This window comes from Amblyraja radiata, chromosome 8, assembly GCF_010909765.2.
Source record: "Amblyraja radiata isolate CabotCenter1 chromosome 8, sAmbRad1.1.pri, whole genome shotgun sequence".
NCBI classification, from domain to species: domain Eukaryota; kingdom Metazoa; phylum Chordata; class Chondrichthyes; order Rajiformes; family Rajidae; genus Amblyraja; species Amblyraja radiata.
The window spans coordinates 66,518,391-66,540,497 of record NC_045963.1 but is presented as its reverse complement, the minus strand read 5'-3'; the positions used below and the strand labels follow the sequence as shown (position 1 = coordinate 66,540,497).

Below are 22,107 nucleotides of genomic sequence, written 5' to 3'. Positions count from 1 at the left end.
AGACATCCACAAACTCCTGCAGACCTGCTACGGACATTCTCTGAGTTCGGATTAGGTGAAAACTCGGGAGAACTCTTGAATTACCTCGTACAGTGGGACAGGGGCTTAACATTTCTCAGTGATAATCACATATACCCAGAACTTCCTGGTGTCCTTGCACAGTTACTCCAAATGCATTTCAATTAACCGAGTTTAATTAATTAGTTCTGAACAAATGTGTTTCATTGCTTTTAGTTGTTTGCACATTGACTAATATTCTTGCTCTTTGCATGCCAATAAAACTGGGAACATAGCTTAGCCAGCTGTCAACTATATCTGGAACACGCAAGATCCCGAGGAGCGGATGTGAGTGAATGTAAAATCAGGCATCATTGTTTGAACATAAAGGGTCATCCATTTGAGCCAGAAGATGAATATTTTTGTCTCAGAGGATCAATTGTATATGGAACTCTCTTCGTCAAGGGGTGGTGGAAGCAGTGTATTTCATTACATCCCATGTAGAGTATTAGATACTTGATGCAAGGAGATCAAAAGATAGCACAAGTAGATGGTATATTTGACATAATTGACCACAGGTATTAAGTTGTGGCTCACAATTGGGGTGCAAAATGTATTTTTCCCCGCTCCTAGGTGTATGTTCTGGGGTGGCATGTTTGCCTTCCCTGGTCATGAACTTGCTCCAGGCAAGCACAATTAGGGCTAACCATGGCCGGTCCGTTATTCTTCGAGGTGGGCCAGTTAGAGACATCCTCTGGGCCAGATATCTACTGATACGAGCTATCAATTCACGATGATCTGCCACATTTGGAAAGTGGTGAAATCATTGGACAAAGTCAGCATGGATTTACGAAAGGTAAATCATGTCTGACGAATCTTATAGAATTTTTCGAGGTTGTAACTAGTAGCGTGGATAGGGGAGAACCAGTGGATGTGGTGTATCTAGACTTCCAGAAGGCTTTCAACAAGGTCCCACATAAGAGATTAGTATACAAACTTAAAGCACACGGCATTGGGGGTTCAGTATTGATGTGGATAGAGAACTGGCTGGCAAACAGGAAGCAAAGAGTAGGAGTAAACGGGCCCTTTTCACAATGGCGGGCAGTGACTAGTGGGGTACCGCAAGGCTCAGTGCTGGGACCCCAACTATTTACAATATATATTAATGATCTGGATGAGGGAATTGAAGGCAATATCTCCAAGTTTGCGGATGACACTAAGCTGGGGGGCAGTGTTAGCTGTGAGGAGGATGCTAGGAGACTGCAAGGTGACTTGGATAGGCTGGGTGAGTGGGCAAATGTTTGGCAGATGCAGTATAATGTGGATAAATGTGAGGTTATCCATTTTGGTGGCAAAAACAGGAAAGCAGACTATTATCTAAATGGTGGCCGATTAGGAAAAGGGGAGATGCAGCGAGACCTGGGTGTCATGGTACACCAGTCATTGAAAGTAGGCATGCAGGTGCAGAAGGCAGTGAAGAAAGCGAATGCTATGTTAGCTTTCATCGCAAAAGCATTTGAGTATAGGAGCAGGGAGGTTCTACTGCAGTTGTACAGGGTCTTGGTGAGACCACACCTGGAGTATTGCGTACAGTTTTGGTCTCCAAATCTGAGGGAGGACATTATTGCCATAGAGGGAGTGCAGAGAAGGTTCACCAGACTGATTCCTGGGATGTCAGGACTGTCTTATGAAGAAAGACTGGATAGACTTGGTTTATACTCTCTAGAATTTAGGAGATTGAGAGGGGATCTTATAGAAACTTACAAAATTCTTAAGGGGTTGGACAGGCTAGATGCAGGAAGATTGTTCCCGATGTTGGGGAAGTCCAGGACAAGGGGTCACAGCTTAAGGATAAGGGGGAAATCCTTTAAAACCGAGATGAGAAAAACTTTTTTCACACAGAGAGTGGTGAATCTCTGGAACTCTCTGCCACAGAGGGTAGTTGAGGCCAGTTCATTGGCTATATTTAAGAGGGAGTTAGATGTGGCCCTTGTGGCTAAGGGGATCAGAGGGTATGGAGAGAAGGCAGGTACGGGATACTGAGTTGGATGATCAGCCATGATCATATTGAATGGCGGTGCAGGCTCGAAGGGCCGAATGGCCTACTCCTACACCTAATTTCTATGTTTCTATGATCACATTGAATGGCGCTGCTGGCTCGAAGGGCCGAATGGCCTACTCCTGCACCTATTGTCTATTGATATGACAGAGAGCTATCCAGTTAGAGACTGTGGAATGATTTAGATAAACCTTGCCTCTGATTGTGATGTGTGATTAAGGAATTGATCAAGCATGAGAGGCACTTTTTCCTTTCTGTTGTTTATGATCATGGCTAGAACAGACTTTGAGAACTAACCCTACGATAGTACAGAGCATACATCAAATTTTCCAAGTTACCATAGTGAAAGAGGGGGCACAGAGGTGCAGCGGTAGAGGTGCTGACTCAGGTTCAATCCTGGATAAGTGTGCAGTCTATATGGAGTTTGTACGTTCTCCCTATGACCGCGTGGATTTTCTCTGCGTGCTTCGGTTTCCTCAAACACTCCAGACGTGCAGGTTTGTAGGTTAATTGGCTTCTGTAAATTGTCCCTAGTGTTTAGGATAGAACTAGTGTACAGGTGATCGTTGGTTGGCGCAGACCCGTTGGGCTGAATGGCCTGTTTTCATGCTGTATCACTTAACTAAACTAAAGGTGAAGCACCAGTATAATCCACAATGGTGGTTGGGCACGTTTCTCTAGGCGTTGGTTAGAAGAAATAGTAGAACACGCTGATCCTTGAGTAAATATTCAAAACAGAAAGAGTCGTTAACGTGACTGACCTATTTAATTTGTCATCAAAAACAACGACATCACTGCACTGAAGGTAGGCACAAAATGCTGGAGTAACTCAGCGGGTCAGGCAGCATCTCTGGAGAGAAGGAATGGGTGATGTTTTGCGTCGAGACCCTTCTGCAGTCTTAAACCTTTGATTTAAACCAGCATCTGTAGTTCTTTCCTATACATCACTACACCTACACTTGAGCCACTGATCAAATGACTATACATCCCATCATTCATCAATCAACCAAGTCCTATACCCAAGATCTAACTAAGTACACTTGTTTTGCTTCTCCAGTGTACAAAAATGTCCAAAGCGTTTCAGAAGAGCAAATAAACTTTGGTATTGAACCAAGGCAGGAGATATATTCGGATCAAGGATTGTAAAACTTTAAGGAGCACCTTAAATAAAGAGAGAGAGTTAGAGGTGTAGTGGAATTGCTGCCAATGAAGGAGTACTTGGATTTGGTTGCGGTTCAGGAACCAGAATTAGAACACAGAATCTATCTCAGAGGATCATGTGGCTGGAGGAAAATACAGACGTAGAAACAGGTTCAACTTTTGGAAGGACTTGAAAACATGGCTGAGAATTTCAAAACTAAATAGGTAAAGCATATTTGGGAGAGGATGTTATGATTTCGATTACTTTAAATTTACAAAAGAGCTAGGGTGACTGAACTATAAAAGCCTGCAGATAGATATGGATGAATTGTTCAGCAGCCTTGAAGCTCAGGCAAGACAGAGCCGCCGGTGATATTAAACAGGCAAAATTGGTGGCCTCAGCAATACTGGAGGTCTGCGACAGGAAATTCATCTCAGGGTTCAACACCGTGACAAATTTCTGAACGTTCTGCTTCAGTTTTCATTAGATACTGAGATGGAACCAGTGTCTAAGGAATGCAATTAGTGACCAGCACTAAAGATGGTGGTTTAACTTTACCCATTGGTAGAAATCTCTGTCATCGACCATTATATGCCAGATAAGCAACTGAGATGCAGAGAGGCGCCAGCGAGATAGAGTTAGGGTACATCGATGAACAAGTGGAAACTGTGCTTTGGACATTGCTATCAAGGGTCGGCCTGTTGATGAGAAACAGAAGGAGAACCAGAGCTTGTAATTGTATGGCTAAGAATGGAACCAGACAAGTCAAGTCCTTGCCAGGAGGATGCCAATGGAGAGACAGTCCTATTGTTGAAAATTTGCCTACAGTTAAAAAGATGGGAATGGACTATTTTGCGGCATTTACATAAGATTTGTATTTGTAATATTGTTAACAGCCGTTTCCAAACCGTGGTAAAGCTCACACGAGGGATTCAGAGAAGGAATTTCAGGAAAGACGGGTACAATGTTGGCAGTCTCCAGTGCGCGAGGATTAAGCGGCTTTTTCACGGGGCGACTTGACGCAAGAGTTAACCAGAGTTTAACCGTGGGAACCTCGTGCGATAACAGTATGGCATTCGTGGACCACCGTGGCGCTAACGGCAGGTAATCGTGTAACTTGGTGACTCGGGAGAAAATTCAAGCAAGTTTGAATTTCTCCAAGAGTGACTTGTACACTTGTGGTTGAGCATTGCAACATTATATGAACGTAGTGGCCAGTGCGATATACGTGCGATATCCGTATTGACTCTTGCGGTTACCGTGGGAACTCCTGCGAACGGTGAACCCGGAAGCTGGACAGAGGGGACAGAAGGTGAGTAAAAATTGTATTCTGTGGGATTGAATTTAAAAAATAAAGATTTGCATCCGCATATGGACATCAACTTATTCATGAGTTATGTTAATGAGATTCAAGAAAATAACTATAATCTTTAAAAGGGATTTTAAAAGGGACTTTACTGAAAGGTCCCGCATTTTTATGGTCCGTGAGAAAATTTTCACATGTACTTCTTTGAGAGATACAGCTCGGAGTCCTCGCCGACTAGCGATCGATGCCTTTCCGAAGCAGGGTCCGGAACGCTACCAATCAATGTTCTCCAGAGACCCGTGTAAGGAGTGAACTGCACATGCTGGTTTAAACCGAAGACAGACACAAAAAGCTGAAGTAACTCAGCGAGTCAAGCAGCATCTCTGGAGAAAAATAGCTGATGTTTCGGGACGAGACACATCTTCAGACTCAATTCCGATTAGGATGTCTGAAGAAGGGTTCCGATTCGAATCGCCACCTATTCATTTTCTCCAGAGATGCTGCCTGACCCGCTGACTTACTCCAGCTTTTTATGTTTTTCTTCCCAGATCTGACTTACCTGCTGAGTTACACAAACATTTTGTGTCCTTTTGTGCGTATTAACCAGCATCTGCAGTTCCTTTAGACATTACCTAACTTCAGATTTTAGAGATATAGCGCGGAAACAGGCCCTTCGGCCCACCGAGTCCGCGCCGACCACCTATTCTTATCCGGCTTCAGAACGGTTCTTCCTTCCATTCGTTTGGGCACTCACCCGACCTACCAACCTACCTCAATGCGGACATTGGACTTTTTCCCCCTGGAACTGTCCTGAAAACATATATTCTGAACTCTGGTATTTTCCTCTTCGCTCTACCTGGTGTTCTTGTGCATGTGTCGGAAGGAACAGCAGATGCCGGTTTAAAGAGAATGCTGGAGTAACTCGACGGTTCAAAATGCTGGAGTAACTCAACGGGACATGCAGCATCTCTAAAGAGAAGGAACGGGTGACGTTTCGGGTCGAGGCCCTTCTTCAGACTGTACGTGGCTTGGTTATATTCATGTATAGCATTATCTGATATGATTGTATAGCACGCAAACAAAAGTTTATTCCCTGCATAGAATCATACAGCGTAGAAACAGGCCCTTCGACCCAACTTGCCCACACCGACCAATATGTCCCATCTACACTAGTCCCACTTGCCCGCGTTTGGCCCATAACCATCTAAACCTATCCTATCCATGCTTCAGTCTAATGCGTCTTAAACATTGTGACAGTACCTGCCTCAACTACCTTAACGGATAGCTCATTCCATACACCCACCACCCTTTGCGTAAAATAGTTACCCCTTAGGCTCTCATTAAATCATTCCCCCCGAACCTACACCTGTATCTGCTGGTTCTCGATATGAGACAATAATAACAAACCAAAGCGAGTTAGGACATCAACGGGGAGATCCTGGATAACCCCAAGGTAGCCACAAAATGGAGGAACTCAGCGCAACAGGCAGCATCTCTGGGGAGAAGGAATGGGTGACATTTCGGGTCGAGACCCTTCTGATATGCTGCCTGTGCCTCTGAGCTACATGTTGTGTCTATCTTCGTTTTAATCCAGCATCTGCAGTTCCTTCCTGGCCGAACCCGATTGAAAGATGAGAGGCTGGGCGATAGAGCACTGGGTCTGACAAGGATCAGGCTTCAGTAAGCAAAGTAAAGAGAGGTGGCAACGTTATGGAAATGAAGCGGGTAATCCGAGTGATGGTGAGACGGTATCCTCTAATGTGTCGGAAAGAACTGTAGATGTTGGTTTGCGCCGATGATAGACACAGTAATACTGGAGACAGACATAAAATATTGGACGGGCAGCATCTGGATAAAAGGAATGGGTGACGTTTCGGGACGAGACTCTGAAGAAGGGTCTCGAACCGAAACGTCACACATTCCTTCTCTCCAGAGATGCTGCCCGTCCCGCTGTGTTACTCCAGCATTTCGTGTCTATCTTCCGTGTGCTCTGTGATGGTCATCTCGGAGTCAAGTGGCAACTCTGGTCTGTAGACACGAGGAACTGCAGATGCAGGAATCACGAGCAAAACACAGAGCGTTGGACGAGCCTGACCCTTTGAGTTCCTCCATCACTTTGTGTTGAAGTCAGGTCTGGACATTGCTTGGCTCAGTCTCAGGCGCCGGCTAACTAGGAAGGTCGAGTCAAAGTCCAGCACTAACACTCAAGAAATAACGTTTGCTGCCTGATGTTCCCAATATTTAATTGAAATCATTAATAAAGTAAATAAATAGATACCGGTCTAATCAGTATCTACGGGATTGGACAGGCTAGATGCAGGAAGAATGTTCCCGATGTTGGGGGAGTCCAGAACCAGGGTCCCAGTTTTACAGTCTACAGTGGGAACTCTTTAACTCAGTAAAGTAAAGTAAAGTAGCCTTTATTGTCATATCAGCGCACAGGCAGCAGTTGATTGTTGCTCTATTCAGTTTCCCAGGGGGTCGGGACGGGACTGGAGTTGGGAGGGAAAGGTGGGGGAGTCGAGGGAGAGGAGGGTGAGACAGATGGGGGTGTCTTCATTTACTGGCGGCGGGTGTCTGTCACTGAAACAGGCAGGTGAGATTTCACATCCACCTTGTGTGTGCCTCTCTCTCTCTCCCTCCCTCCCTCTTACACAGGCTGAGAGACTCTGCCTCTGTGAGTGTACGTCTCTTTCTCCCCCTCTCCCACACACAGTAAGACCGAGGTACTGTGCTCAGTCCATCTGTGTCTCCCACATACACAGTAAAACATGTCTCCAAATGAGCCAATTCAACCAAGGGAGGATATTTATAGTGTGTGAAAAAAAAGTGACATCATTTGTGCCACGTGATGATTTAACAACACTTCACAATGTTCATTCAAGATTTAACGGGAAAGCTCGGGAGACGGACAAGTCACTCGCACAAATAACAGAAATGCCGAGTACCGTGGGAACTCTTTATCTACCCCCCGTTATATCGTGTGATATCGTGCTAGACCACGACCACTTCACTCTGGTTACATCTTGCGTCAAGTCGCCCCGTGAAAAAGCCGCATAAGCGAGAATGAAGATTCATTCACTTGAACACGCGTTCAGTTAGGATGATCATCAATAATAAACTTCCACTGCACTTCCAGATGGTAAGAATAGAGAACAAAATAAAAGAACAGAGAAGAAATGGAGCAGGACGTCCAGCTGAGGGCATTAATACCCGTCATAGGGGAGACATTGCTGGCCAGGATGGAAACAAACAGTCTTGGGGTCCTGACGTCCAGTGGAGTTGTAGGAAATGTTGAGGATGTCCATTTACCTAATCCTGCGCCTTTCTCACCCTTCAGCATCTGCTAATTTAGATGCTACAGACATTCTTATTTATTATCCTGGTATTAGCCCTCAATCATTTCAAAATCTCAAGTCTTGCATCTGCCCGGTTTATAGGATGAAAGGAAGAAGATAGTGAAGAACAAGAGGTGTGATCTTAATCATCTCTGATACCCGTGGCCATCAGCTCCGCTGACAATGCTGTGTGCTGTTGAGGCATGTTGCACATCCATCAGCCAGTGAAGCTTGTTGCCACAGAAGCACAACTGGTGAAGTCTGAAGTTAAGACTTCGAGGCCCAGAGCTGCATGAATTGGCCCTTCTGGAGTCTCTCCAGTAGAAGGATAGCAGCATCAAGTGACCTTTGCCACAGCCTTTGAGGAAGCAACCTCATTGGGAACTGGGGTAGGCAGTGGCCAAAAGGCAAACTTTGATGACATTCGGGTTATGCATAGGGTGGTTATTTTACTTATGTATTTACTTTAACTTAAATATATTGACAGGAATGCACATTTATTGTTGGGTATTATCTTACATGACTGCTGAGCTGTAATTGACGAGATGTTGCTACAGATACTAGTCATTCATTATGAGATCATGGAGATCCTAGGCAGAATGTTGTTTATATTGTATCCTCCCTTCCTCTCCTACTTCAACCCCCTGGGATTCCTGTGCTCGTGGTGAGGCAAAGAGGTGGGGTTCTTTCCATCCATTTAACAACATGTTCAGCTTTGCCAGGATAAGATATGGAATGGAGATACAAGGAACTGCAGACGCGGTAATCTTGAGCAAAACACAAAGTGCTGGAAGAACCCAGTGGGTCGGGCAGCATCAGTGGAGGGAATGGGATAGGTGACATTTTGGATCGGGACCCACCTTCAGTCCCAAAACCTTTTCAGTTTCAAAATCTCATGTCCAGTATCTGCTCCGTAATTGGAAGAAGAGGTAGAATGAATTGGAGAGTGGCATTCACAGATTGAAATCTGGCACAAGATCAGCTCTGCAAAGTGATTTGCATCAGAATCTTCTTGCTCTGCATGTGGTTGCTAGTTATAAGGGCCTTGTGTATTGAACCAAGACGCTGTCCAACTCAGTTCTCACCGGAAGACTGCCAATGTGACCAGTGACTAAGAAAGAATCATTGAGCTAGGTGTGAAATAAAATTACATTTCTTACTTGTGTGGTTCTATTATAAACATGGCATTAACCACTTTCTTACCAATGCACTGAACCAGCCAACAGTCACCTTTAGTGAAAGAGCCCGATTTCTGTTGTGTTTTGGATGAGGTATTAGATGGATTTGCCTCTGGTAAATATAACAGCCCTCATGGTACTGTGTACAAGGTGGTATCTCATTTTACATCTCACTATCTCTGGTAGCTGGCAGTTGTGCAGCCTACATGATCCTTAAGAAAGCAACTCACCTGCTAAAAGGGACACACCGAAGCTTAGTGCGGCTAAGTTGCACAAGGTTTTGTGGGGAAGAACTACAATCTAAAAATCCTGCCATCTTTGGACACTGAAAGGCGGGGTCCTTTGTAACAGTCCCACAAAGATCTAGAGGGGCACTGTTCAAATAAGCTATGAGTGACATTGTAGTTTTGCACACAGGATGCATTAACTTGACAACACTATGAATGTAGATAAACACAAATGATGGACACAAAATGCTGGAGTACCTCAGCGGGACAGGCAGCATCTCTGGATAGAAGGAATGGGTGACATTGCAGGCTTTATAACACAAACAAATGTAAAGAAAGCCACGTATTGTTTTTTTATTTCTTCACAATATTTTACAAATAAAGATTATTTTTGGTGAAGAAAAACCCTCTTCTTAGTGACATCAAGGACATTGAAGGGTGTGTATAAACCAGGCTTCCTTTCCATTTTGGAATACAATGCATTGCACAGATGAGTCATATTTGAACAGGAAACTTGATAATTCAAGTGCTCGTTTTGAGGCAGCATGATTATTTAATTCCAGAGATCTAACATTTACTTTAATTTGTTGTGATACATTTGTTCTCTTAGTACTATGGTTAACATGTTCCTCAAACAACATCTCTATGGAGGGATTATCTGGCTATTTATTTCATTGCTGCTTGTCTGAAGTTGGTCAAAACCAGTGCATACGTGCACCAGTGACTAAATCTCCATAATACTTTGTTATGAATCTATGGAATATCTGTGGAGGCCAAGTCAGTTAATATTTTTTAAGGCAGAGATACATAGATTCTTGATTAGTACAGGTGTCAGACGTTATGGGGAGAAGGTTAGATGGAGTTAGATGGGAGATCAGCCATGATTGAATGGCGGAGTAGACTTGATGGGGCGAAGGTTCACCAGACTGATTCCTGGGATGGCAGGACTTTCATATGAAGAAAGACTGGATAGACTCGGCTTGTACACGCTAGAATTTAGAAGATTGAGGGGGGATCTTATAGAAACTTACAAAATTCTTAAGGGGTTGGACAGGCTAGATGCAGGAAGATTATTCCCGATGTTGGGGAAGTCCAGAACTAGGGGTCACAGTTTAACGATAAGAGGGAAGTCTTTTAGGACCGAGATGAGAAAATCATTTTTTACACAGAGAGTGGTGAATCTGTGGAATTCTCTGTCACAGAAGGTAGTTGAGGCCAGTTAATTGGCTATATTTAAGAGGGAGTTAGATGTGGCCCTTGTGGCTAAAGGGATCAGGGGGTATGGAGAGAAGGCAGGGATGGGATACTGATTTGGATGATCAGCCATGATCATATTGAATCGAGCGGTGCAGGCTCGAAGGGCCGAATGGCCTACTCCTGCACCTATTTTCTATGTTTCTATGAATGGCCCGATTCAACTCCTATCTTATGAATTTAGCCTCAGAACCTTCTGAAACGACTTGGAAGTCATGAGATGAGGGGTATAACTGCAAGCCTCACTTTATCCAAGAAAACATACAGGTTGTGCTCAAGGCAGGGAGAGGTTTCTTACCAGTTCGTGATTCTCCGAAGCACTTCGTGTGTAGAGTTCTTCCATCTGTTCAGCACCGTCACTGAGGCAAGCGTTGTAGTATTCGGTGCACTGCTGAGCCAGGTCATCAATGTGTCCCAGTGATCCATCCTTAAGTGGTGTGTGGGAGGGGGGGGGAAGCAGAGAAAACCTTGTGAGTCCTCGGATCCATCAGCCTCGGAGAAAACTCAGTGGGACTTTCCAAATCCCACGATACTCCAACCAATCAATATTTGATGTAAATTGCTACTCCAATAATGTGACCATTCACAACATTGCGAGTACATGACCAGCTCATTCTTTATTGGGCATTATTTAATATTAATACCCCAAGACACTTTTCTTTTTGTTATAAAGATGTCACACAGAAACACAATAAATGTGACAGTAAATTGCCTAATTCTACTTCTATGTCTTATGGTCTTAAAGGTTTCTGATTGATAGTAGTTGGTCTCTTTGAAGTGGCTGGCTGGAAACCAGAAATCTGAGATAAGATCTTAAGAAATATGGATTGGGCATATGCTCGTGCAATATTCATCCCCCTTTAGGGTGAAAACGGATCTGAGCGTTTTCTATTTTTAGTGTTATATTATGCTTTCCCAGTACTGTCCCCGTCAAGCCCTCGGGTAAATTTGCGTTTCAATGAGATCTCCTCTTGTGCTTCTTAAATCCAAAGAAACAGACTCATCCTACTCAAATCTATTCCCCCTGGGAAACCGCTAATCCGCAGAATAAGGCCAGAAAATCTTTTTAAATTCTGAGTCGACTGAATGCATCCGTGGGCAAGAGAGTGAAAGTAATCACAGCACAGCAATCCAGCTGCAACCAAATCCCTCTAAATTGCATTGAAACTTCCTTCATTTAAAAGATAACATTACATTAGGTTTTCAGAAACTTTTAGGTTGTATCCATGTAACCTCCCGCCAAGCATACAAATACCTTGTCCAATGCAAACACTTCTAATCATTCAAGGGATGGCTGTCTTAGGTGACTGATCACAAATTGCCTGGCACAATGAGAGCTACTGCAGGGGAGTTCAGCAGCAGTATGGGTGATATTGTTCCTCTTGGGTGAAAGATGCAGGGGGTGGCATTCCAAGGTAGCAGGGGCATGGCTTTGGAGGTTGGGGGTTGCTTTAGACTTGAGATACAGTGTGGAAACAGACCCGTTGGCCCACCAAATCCGCGCCGACCAGTGATCCCCCATACACTGGCACTATCCGACACACTAGAGACAATTTATAATTTACAGAAGTCAATTAATCTATAAACACGCCCGTATTTAGAGTGTGAGAGGAAACGAGAAACAAACCCATGCGGTCACATGGAGAACGTACAAACTCCATACAGGCTGCACCCATAATCAGGATCGAACCCGTGTCTCGGGCACTGTAAGGAAGCAACTCTACTGCTGCACCACTGTGCCGCCCCTGGAAGTTGCTGTGGAAGTTGTCTTGGAAAGTGGCCGCGATACACTCCGTGGATTGTACACACCACAGTCATGGTGCATCGGTCGCGGAGAGCGAGAAAGATGCAAGAAATGCCAATCATGCAGTCTATTTTGTCCACGATGAGCGAGACTGCAGCTGCACTCATCCAAGCAAGCGAACCGTACATCAACACATTCTTGACTTGTGCCCTGTAGGCAGTGAGGGAAACTGGCCAAGTTATTCACTGTGTTTCTCTTATACGCCATAGTTGTTAGATAGCTTGCACCGTTTGACATGCATTTAGCAGTGACTGCCAGAGCACTGATAGAAGAAAGTGCGATGCTCGTCAAATCAAAAGGCTGTCACAGAGCTGAGGTTAAACTGTCTTAAGATGGTCATTGTCCAGTACTTGTGTATTGGTGAAAAGCCCGTCCTGGAGCTGACTTAGAATACTGAGCTCTCAAAATCAAAAGAGCAATTCATGCCAAAGAAAGTGTGCATTCCAGCCAATTTTGCAGGTGGAGCATGTTTTTGCTGCACCCACACAGTTTCACAGTGTAAGAGGTCTATTCATAAAGGCACTCACTGCGATCGCATGAGCCAGGTCTGGTCCACAAATTCTACCAAGTCCTAATTTAGGTTCACTAATTCATAATTCAAACTTAGACTGACGATGGTTTTTAAAGCTACTCCTCTTTAACTCCACTCTTTCTGACCCTTTCACCTTCAGGTTGCCTAACCAAGCTAGTCTCACTTGCCTGTACTTGGCCCATCTCTCTTCACATCATTTATATCCTTGTGCTTGCCCAAATCACTTCTAAATGTTACATTCCACCTCTTCCACTTCCTTCACCCGCTTATTCAATAAACACACTTCCCAGTGTGAAAAAGTTGCAGTGGACTGCATTCAGTACTTGCAATATGACCTCCTCTATGTTGGAGAAACCAAGCATGGATTGCATGACTGCTTTGTGTCAAGATGACAGATACAACTTGGAGTGCTCCATAGCTTGAAATATTAATTTGCTATCTGTCTGTGGCCTCATGCATTGTTATGACGAGGTCCAACATAAGCTCAAGAAATAGCACTTCATCTGTTAACTGGGTACACAGCAGCATTCTCAAGTCAAGTCACTTTTATTTCTATAGCACATTTAAAAAAACAACTCTCGTTGACCAAAGTGCTTTACATTGGTGGAGGTACTAACGTTATACAACAGTGGTTCATAGATTATGTACATACATAAATACATACATATGACGTCAAGAAGGGCTTGAGAGTAAAGAAGTTTTAAGTCTCGACTAAAAAGAGTCGATGGAGGGAGCAGTTCCGATGGGAAGAGGGATGCTGTTCCACAATCTAAGAGCTGCAACCGCAAAGGCGCGGTCGCCCCTGAGCTTATGCCTAGACCGCAGGATGGTCAGTAACCCAAAGTCGGCCGATCTGAGGGACCTGGAGGTGGTGTGGTGGGTAACCAGATTTTTTATGTAAGTGGGGGCAAGCCCGTAAAGGGCTTTGTAAACATAAAGAAGGATCTTGAAATTTATTCGGAACCGCACAGGGAGCCAGTGGAGAGAGGCCAGAATCGGGGTGATGTGGTCCCTTTTTCGGGTGCCCGTCAGGAGTCTCACTGCGGCGTTTTGGACCAGTTGCAGGCGGGACAGGGAAGATTGGCTGATGCCAGTGTAAAGGGAGTTGCAGTAATCGAGGTGGGAGGAGATAAATGTGTGGATGATCTTTTCCAGGTTGTCAAACTGGAGGAATTGTTTTATTTTAGCTATCATCCGAAGCTGGAAGAAGCTTCTGGACACTAATGAATTCCACTACTCTAGGTAACTCATCTGTCTGTATCAGAACTGGCCAGTTCTACTGTAAGTTGTCCACCTGTGAAATTCCCTCAGATATTACTCTTTTTCATGTGATAGGAGCAGAATTAGGCCATTTGGCCCATCAAGTCTACTCCCCCATTCAATTATGGCTGATCTATCTACCTATCTCAGCCCCATTCTCCTGCCTTCTCCCCATAACCCCTGATACCCATACTATTCAAGAATCTATCTATCTATCTCTGCCTTAAAAATATCCACTGACTTGGCCTCCACAGCCTTCTGTGGCAATGGATTCTACAGATTCACCACTCTTTATCATTATAGTCCGATCTCCAAGAACTGCCCTTCCACATTACATTTTACAACCTGTGTTCACTCACTAATCGGCCCCATTCGATGCTGAGAACAATTAGAGAGTAATACCTCTACAAATTATCCGCACTGTAACCTTGGCCTCACCCAGTCAGAGAGATTGTCTATTTCCATTCCTGCCCACCCCACTCTGCAGTTGTTTCAGTTGTGATAAAGGATTACTCTTTCCATAGATGTTGCCTGATCTACTGCGCATTGAGTATTTTCCTAGACGTGTTCTTTTTGTATCAGTTTTCAAATGACCAAAGCCCTTTGCTTCCTGTATTGTTGAATTATAATTTGCTGCGCAACTACTTCAGGCAAGATACATAGCAAAAAAAAATTCTGCATTCCTTTCCATTGGAATTTTCGCTGAACTATTCACATCCTCAAACACTCTCCTGTTCTGGTTCAAAATCAATGGTCTGAAGTTTTCGTGCAAATCTTGCATCGGCAGTGTTCCACCGTCAGTCACTTCTGCTCTACTTTGCAAGTCGGAAGTTATGTTTCCAGATCTCCTGGCTCGATGGCACTACTGATATTATGCTGATCAGAAACCTAAAGGCCATGTGAGGATGCAGGACCTCATGAGATATAGTTCTGTCATATGGCTGCTAGAACCTGTTCTACCCATGAAGCACAAGAGAAATCTTAAGCTGAGATGAAAGTCACAGGTGGCACAGTGAAGGGCCTGTCCCACGAGCATGCGACTGCATGCGGCAAGCGCGACCAAACCAGAAGCGGGGGCCGCGCGGAGGTCGAGTGAGTGACATGAAGTTCGAGCGAAGTCCGCGGGAAGTTCACGGTGTCGAGGCTGGCAGGCCGTTGCCGCGCAGAATTTTTGAACACGGTCAGTTTTTCGGAGCCTCATGCGATGTCGGGACCAGCTCCGCACAACTCCATACGGCTCCGGCGATCGAAGTGGGACCGCCCTCGCGAGGCCGTACGGCTCAAGCGACCACGTTAGGTCGCGCTTGCCGCATGGAGTCGCATGCTCGTGGGACAGGCCCTTTAGGTCGTGCTTGCCGCATGGAATCGCATGTTCGTGGGACAGGCCCTTGACACCGCCATTAGAGCTCCAGAGTTCAATCCTGACCCTCAACACTGTCTATAATTTGCACGTTCTCCCTGTGGCCAAGTGGGTGTCCTCCGAGTGCTTCAGTTTCCAATCACATCCCAAAGATGTGTCAATTTGTAGGGCAATTGGCTCCTCTAAGTAGTCCCTGGTTAAATAGGCTGCAGAATCTGGGAGGAGTCAATGGGAACGTGGTAATAACAGGTTACAGGTTTAGGGAGACACAGGAAACTGCAGATGGTGGAATCATGAGCAAAACACGAAGTGCTGGAGGAACTCAGCAGGACAGGCAACATCACAGAGAGAATGGACAGGTGTCGTTTTGGCTCGGAACCTTTCAAAAATGGCTAACTAGTTCCTACTCTGCCTTCCGAAATAATAACATATGAATGCCATTAAATTACCTTCATGCGATATTACTGTGATCTCTAATCTCACAAATCAACCCTGTACTTTGTCAACCTGCAAGGCAATGCCTCAATTTTTAAACGCCGTCTTCTTCTGAAGCCGCTGTTTTTTCTGTAGCCTAGAGTTTCCGGAGATGACCAAGCACTCCAATTCACTCCTCTTGCTAACCTCCTATATTACTCATTACTCCCCTCGTCCCTGTGTTTTCAGCTGCTAATGGCAGTTCCAACTCCTTCCCCAAATCCCTCTTTTTCTTATTTCAAGATGCTCAGAACCTCTCTTCCATCACACTTGACAATGTGGCTCAGAGTTAATTCTCATTTGATGACACTTCCGCGAAAGTACCTTGGAAGGATTCTGCTCCTTTAGAAACTCTTGCTAAATATAATTTCTTGGTGCTCTGTAATGATCCAGCTGATGTGGTTATATTATGGTGAGAAGTTGAGCAAATGCAAAGAGGCACGGTTAGCAAAACATAAAGCTCAGACTCTACAAGAATGCATGCCTCCAGATTCAGGGACTTCCCAGCTTGTTATGAGGTAACTGAACCATCTTCTCACCAGCTAGAGCTCGGTCCTGACCTCCCATCTACCTCATTGGAGACTTTTGAACCATCTTTAAATTGGACTTTATACCGTACTAAACGATTCACCCTTTATCCTGAATCTGTACACTGTGGACGACTTGATTGTAAAGGTACTTTTCACTGTGCCTTGGTATATACTCTGTACTATAATATACTAAACCAAACAAAAACAGAAATGCTGGAACATCTTAGCCACTCAAGCAGCATCTACAGATAGACAAACCAGTTAAGGTTTTGTGTCAGTGATGCTTCCTCAGAACAGGACGAAGAGTGGAGGATTTACAGTTTTTAAAAGCAGAGCGTGGGACAGGAGTGTGGGGATGAGGAGTGATGCGCAAGGTAGATGGAGATAAATCAGGACAGATCGGGTGATAGATTTCTTCAGATTTTTGTTCAAGATTCCAACATCTTCATTTTTGTTTTCCACAGAGGATAATATTGCAGGGTGTAAAAGAAAATAGATCACTGTAATAATTTCTGACTGTTCAAATTATCCAGGTGGATTATAGTGAGCAAAAGAAAATAAGTACAACCTACAAAGAAATTGACCAAGACCTCAGAAGGAAACCACTAAGAGTTGTTCACTTCTGCAATGCAAATTGGATGATCTGCAATAAGCAGAGAGATATAAAGGAACTGGAATGAGCCTCATAACGCAGAATTCACAAACTAGTAAACACCTGCCGGGGTTAAGCAATAGAACAATAGGAAGGTCAAGGTCAAAGGTCAAAAACTTTATTTGCCATTTGTGCTTACACACATAGGAACTCTTGTGCGGTTATTCAGAGAGTCAAGTTAAGTTAAAAATTAAAATTAAAAATTAAAGAATTTTTAAAAATTTAAAAAGACACACAGAAGACACATAGAGCATTGTAACTTGCACAAACACTATATCAGGACATCAGTTCATTTTGTTGTGTTTTGACTTTAGTGACTTTTCTTCGGACAGATTATATCTCATACTATGTTACAACCTCTTTAACAGATTTTGCAAATCCACTGGATGTGTTGTATCATTGCCAAATATGATATTTTTGCAAATAGTTTTCCAAAATTACAAAGTTACAGCTATGGGATGATGCCTAGTTTATCAAGTTAACTTCCGTTTTCAAATTTGACCGGAAATAGTTGTTGTGGAGTCCGACTCCAATCTCCAACCTCTCCACCCCCTCTGTTCCAAGGTCTTTCAAGTCCTGACAAGCTAAGTAGTAATCAATCGCTTGCGTCTGTAAGCCAAGTTGCAAAGATAGGCAACACGTCAGTGTTATATTTGCTTTTATGTGTCAAGACTTTATTTCGGCAGATATTACACAATATTTTTTTTATTCCATCACTGTACATGAATGTTGCCAGCAAGGGCAGCAGCTACTGCCCAGCCAGCAATTAGCATCCTCCTCTTTCATCGGTTATAACTACAGTGGTAAACCATTCGGGCTTGCTATGCTATTCGAGAAGACCATTGCTAATATGACCCAGGCCCTTCAGTTTCCCACTTGGTCCACATAACCTTTGTCTCTTGAAGACACTTGGCTTCCAAAGTTCTGTGGGAAACATAATACAGCTGCTGCCTCACAGCACAAGAAACCAGTGTTTGATGCTGACTATGGGTGCTGACTGCAGGGAGTTCGTACATTCTGACCACTTGACCACGCAGATTTTCTCTGGGTGCTTCGGTTTCCTCCCACAGGCCAAAGACGTACAGGTTCGTTGGTTAATTGGTTTTGATAAAAATTGAAAATTGTCCCTAGTGCATAGGATAGCGTTAGTGTATGGGGATCGCTGGTTGGTGCAGACTCAGTTGGCCGTGGGCCCCGTTTCTGCATTGCATCTCCAAATTAAACTTAACTAAATGTCTTCCCTCTCACTTAAATAGACATCTTGAGAACAGAATCTTGAGACTCTGTTACCTTCTTGAAGCATTCCTTCAAACTCCCTCATCCTGGGAAAAATATCTCCATAAAATTAACCTTATCCAGACCACCCCCCCTCAAGATCTGATATATTTTGTTAAGACCCTCTATTATCCTTCTGAATTCCACAGAGTATTGACCAAACTATTTAATTTTTCCTCATAACACAACTCCAAACTTGGAATTAACCTCTGTTCCATTATCGTACTGAACTACTTTAGATTCTCTGCTTTGCCTCCATGATGAATACATCTTCCTTAGATAAAGAAACCAAAATTGTACTGTCTACTTCATGTGTATCGTTGAACCAGGCTCCCTAATTTTTATATTCCATCCCTCTCATAACTAAGAACTTCCCATTGACATGCACCACTTGCATGCTAACTTTGCGCTTCAAGTATAAAAACCGATAATTCTCAGTACAGTAGAATGTGGACTCAAACTATTAAAAATACTTGCTTTTCTTTTCTGGCTTCCAAAGTGAATAAAACGCACGTTTCTCTACATAATATCCCTTCTGACATGGTTTTGCCCACGTCAAACCTAATCTTGTCCCTTTTGCAGATTCTGTGCCCTTATCACAAATAACTTTTGTGTCTATCTTAATATCATCAGCAAACTTTGATACAGCACAGCTGGTCCTATTACCTCAATACAGGTAAATGGTTGAGACACCCTGCTAGTCACGGTTTGTAAGCCTACAATTGACCTATTTAGCCCTTCTCGCTCTTGGTTACACCAACGTATTATTCTTAATAGCATGGGTTATTATCTTGTATAATAACCGTTGCTCTTATTATTCCATGTGTAAATGTTTTGCAGGTCTTGCTGCATGCGATTCAGGATTATAGAATTTTCACTGCAGCTGCAAGGCGGACTGAACATTATACAATCTCTTGGAAACATCCCCAATTCTGACATTTTAATGGAAGCGCAGTCATTGATGAAGCAGAAGATGGTTTAGTCAAGTACAATGCCTGGAGGAAATACTGCAGCAATCTGCAAAGGCTGGGCTAATTGACTAATAACAAACACAATAATTTGACTATTCTAAGTATCACTCCAGCCAGAAGAAACTTTTTTTCAAATCCTTACCTTCTCGGAGATGTGATCAATTTTTCGGATCACATTATCCGGGCTCTGCGGCCTACCATCGCTGGAGCTGGAGGCCTCCTCGGACTGTTGTGAGCCCCACTGCAGGGCGCGGACTTAACATCGGAGCAGATCCCTTGCCTGGGATCGCTCCCACCGTGACCACCGTGGACTTACCAGCAAGGGCTCACAGTCCCGGGAGAGGCTAGTCGGGAGCTCCAACGCCGCAGAAGGTTCGTCCAGCCACGACGCGAGGTTCGATCAGCCCCGGCGCGGGTGAGCTGACATCCCCCACGATGCAGGAGCTGAACGCCTCGATGCAGAGGGCCTGAACGCCTCCGGCTACGGGAGTCAAGACCGTCTCATCAACGGAGGGCTCGAGGCCCCGACCGAGGAAGAACAAAGGAAGAGACTTGAACTTTATTTTGTCTTCCATCACAGTGAGGAATGTGTAGGAGTCACTGTGGTAGATGTTCATGTTAAAATGTGTTTTTGAGTCTGTTGCTTTTAATTGTATGACTGACCTGCCAGTAAAACTCCTCGTATGTTGCAAAACATACTTGCCGAATAAAATCTGATTCTGATTCTGATCTGATTCCGATTGCCGAGTTGAGTTGAGTTTAGTTTATTGTCATATGTACCGAGGTACAGTGAAAAGCTTTTGTTGCGTGCAAACCAGCCAGCAGAAAAACACATGATTACAATCGAGCCATCCACAGTGTACAGGACAAAGGGAATAATGAGAATAACGTTTAGTACAAGATAAAGTCCAGTAAGGTCCAACCAAGGATAGTCCGAGGGTCCCTAATGAGGTAGATAGTAGCTCAGTACTGCTCTCTAGTTATTGGTAAGACTGTTGATGCCTGCAGCTAAACCCCAAAACACCTAGCAAAACCCCAATTGAGCATTGGTTATTGGTTTTGCCTAATAGTATTGTTAAACCTTGCTAAAGATTAAGAGTAGATTAATGGGATGGTGCATTGCATTAGGAAGGCTGGAGTTATTGTCAACGGTGCCTGCCACTTGGTTATTACCTTTTCCCTCTTCTATGCCTTGCAGAACATGCAGGAGTTTGAAAGCCCAGATATCCAGACTTACAAACAGTTTCTTCTTCTGACTGCTATCAGACTCCTGAACCAATCACCTCCATCACTCTCTCTTCGCAGAGATGTTGACCTGTACTCTGAACTGTACCTCATTCGGTTATTCCATTATTGAACCGAACTACATCAGATTGCACTCCGATCTTTGCACCGTTCCAATGTTTTGTACTCGTCAATGTCAGTATTGCTATATTGATTATTGCCCTGTATATTGTTTACTCTAGCAGCTTCATGCAAACCAGAAACTTCATTGCACCCCGGTGTACATGACAATAAACTAATGAAGAAGTTCCCAATCCAAAACATCACCTATCTATATTCTTCAGAGATGCTGCCTGACCCGTTGAGTTACTCCAGCACTTTGTGTCTCTTTTTATAAACCAACATCTGTAGTTCCTTATATCTTCTAATGAAATTACTGGTAGTTTGCCTTTGCGGGTAGAACATATGGGACGATTTTCCAAACTGCTGGGTAATCGTGATGCTGTAGGTGTACTGGGCTAGAGATGTACTAGGTTGACTATAGATGTGGCTATTCTTAACAGAGCGCAGGCCGTCGGCACTACAGTCAGGATCTTGTCAGGGCTCATAGCCTTCTCTGTACACAGTACACTCAGCCACTCCTCGATATCATTAGACAGCCTTCTGTCATGGCGAGGGACTCAGGAACAGGCAGACTTAGGTTATTCAGCTCAGCGCCTCGGTCTGAAGATGGTTGTGCATTTTGCGCATACATGCCTGGCTCCAGCCTTGTGGAGGATGTACAGATCCATGGAGATACCACCAGATGCCACTTGTTGGATGCCCACCATTCCTTACCAGTATAATGGATTTAACGATGCATTGGCTGTTTAGTTGCTCAAAGTAACTGCGGCATGCTGCTTTCAAGTGCTTGTAGCTTTGGGATGCAGCTTCATCAGGATAGAACTTTTTTTTAAACATATGCTTGAAGCACAAGGATAGTCTTCTGCCCTCATCACTGAAACAATGTTATTCTCTAGCACAAAGGGAATTTATAGGCTGCAGGGCATGCTTGGAGACCAGGTCACAGATTAAAATGGAAAACAGTTCCAACACCAATCACCCACATCCGTACATGGTTGCCTGACCTCACTCTAGTCCATTTCACATGTAGTGTGAATCTAGTGCATTTCACATGTGTATGACCATGACCTAGACAGGCCATGGACCCACACACATTGCACAGGTTGCACTTGGCATGAAAATGGGTTTTAGGAATCTAAAAGTACGATGATATGATCACTCCATGTTGTCATATGTCCATCCCAAGAACAGATGGATGATGCTAAATAAAAGTTCTCTCAGCACTTGCTCCAGATCCATATAACAAGCATGTCCTTTAGTCAGAAGACATGGTATACATGGTATTGGGCCCCATTTAGTGCAGGGACAGTAATCCCCCCCCCCCCCCCCCCCCCCCCCCCCCCGCACAATGCAGAGTGCAATGCATGTCTTTGCTGCTCTATGTTTTCCCCAAACACACACA

General features: G+C 44.2%; 1 protein-coding gene across 8 annotated transcripts in view; it reads right to left on the bottom strand.

Moving 5' to 3' along the window:
* Positions 1-22,107, bottom strand: part of sash1 (SAM and SH3 domain containing 1) — a 152,699-nt gene that overhangs the window by 76,201 nt on the left and 54,391 nt on the right. For all 8 annotated transcript variants that reach the window (XM_033026124.1, XM_033026125.1, XM_033026126.1 and 5 more), the window contains exon 2: positions 10,799-10,927. In XM_033026124.1, coding sequence (XP_032882015.1) covers positions 10,799-10,927 — 129 coding nt within the window. The remainder of the gene's footprint in view (positions 1-10,798; positions 10,928-22,107) is intronic.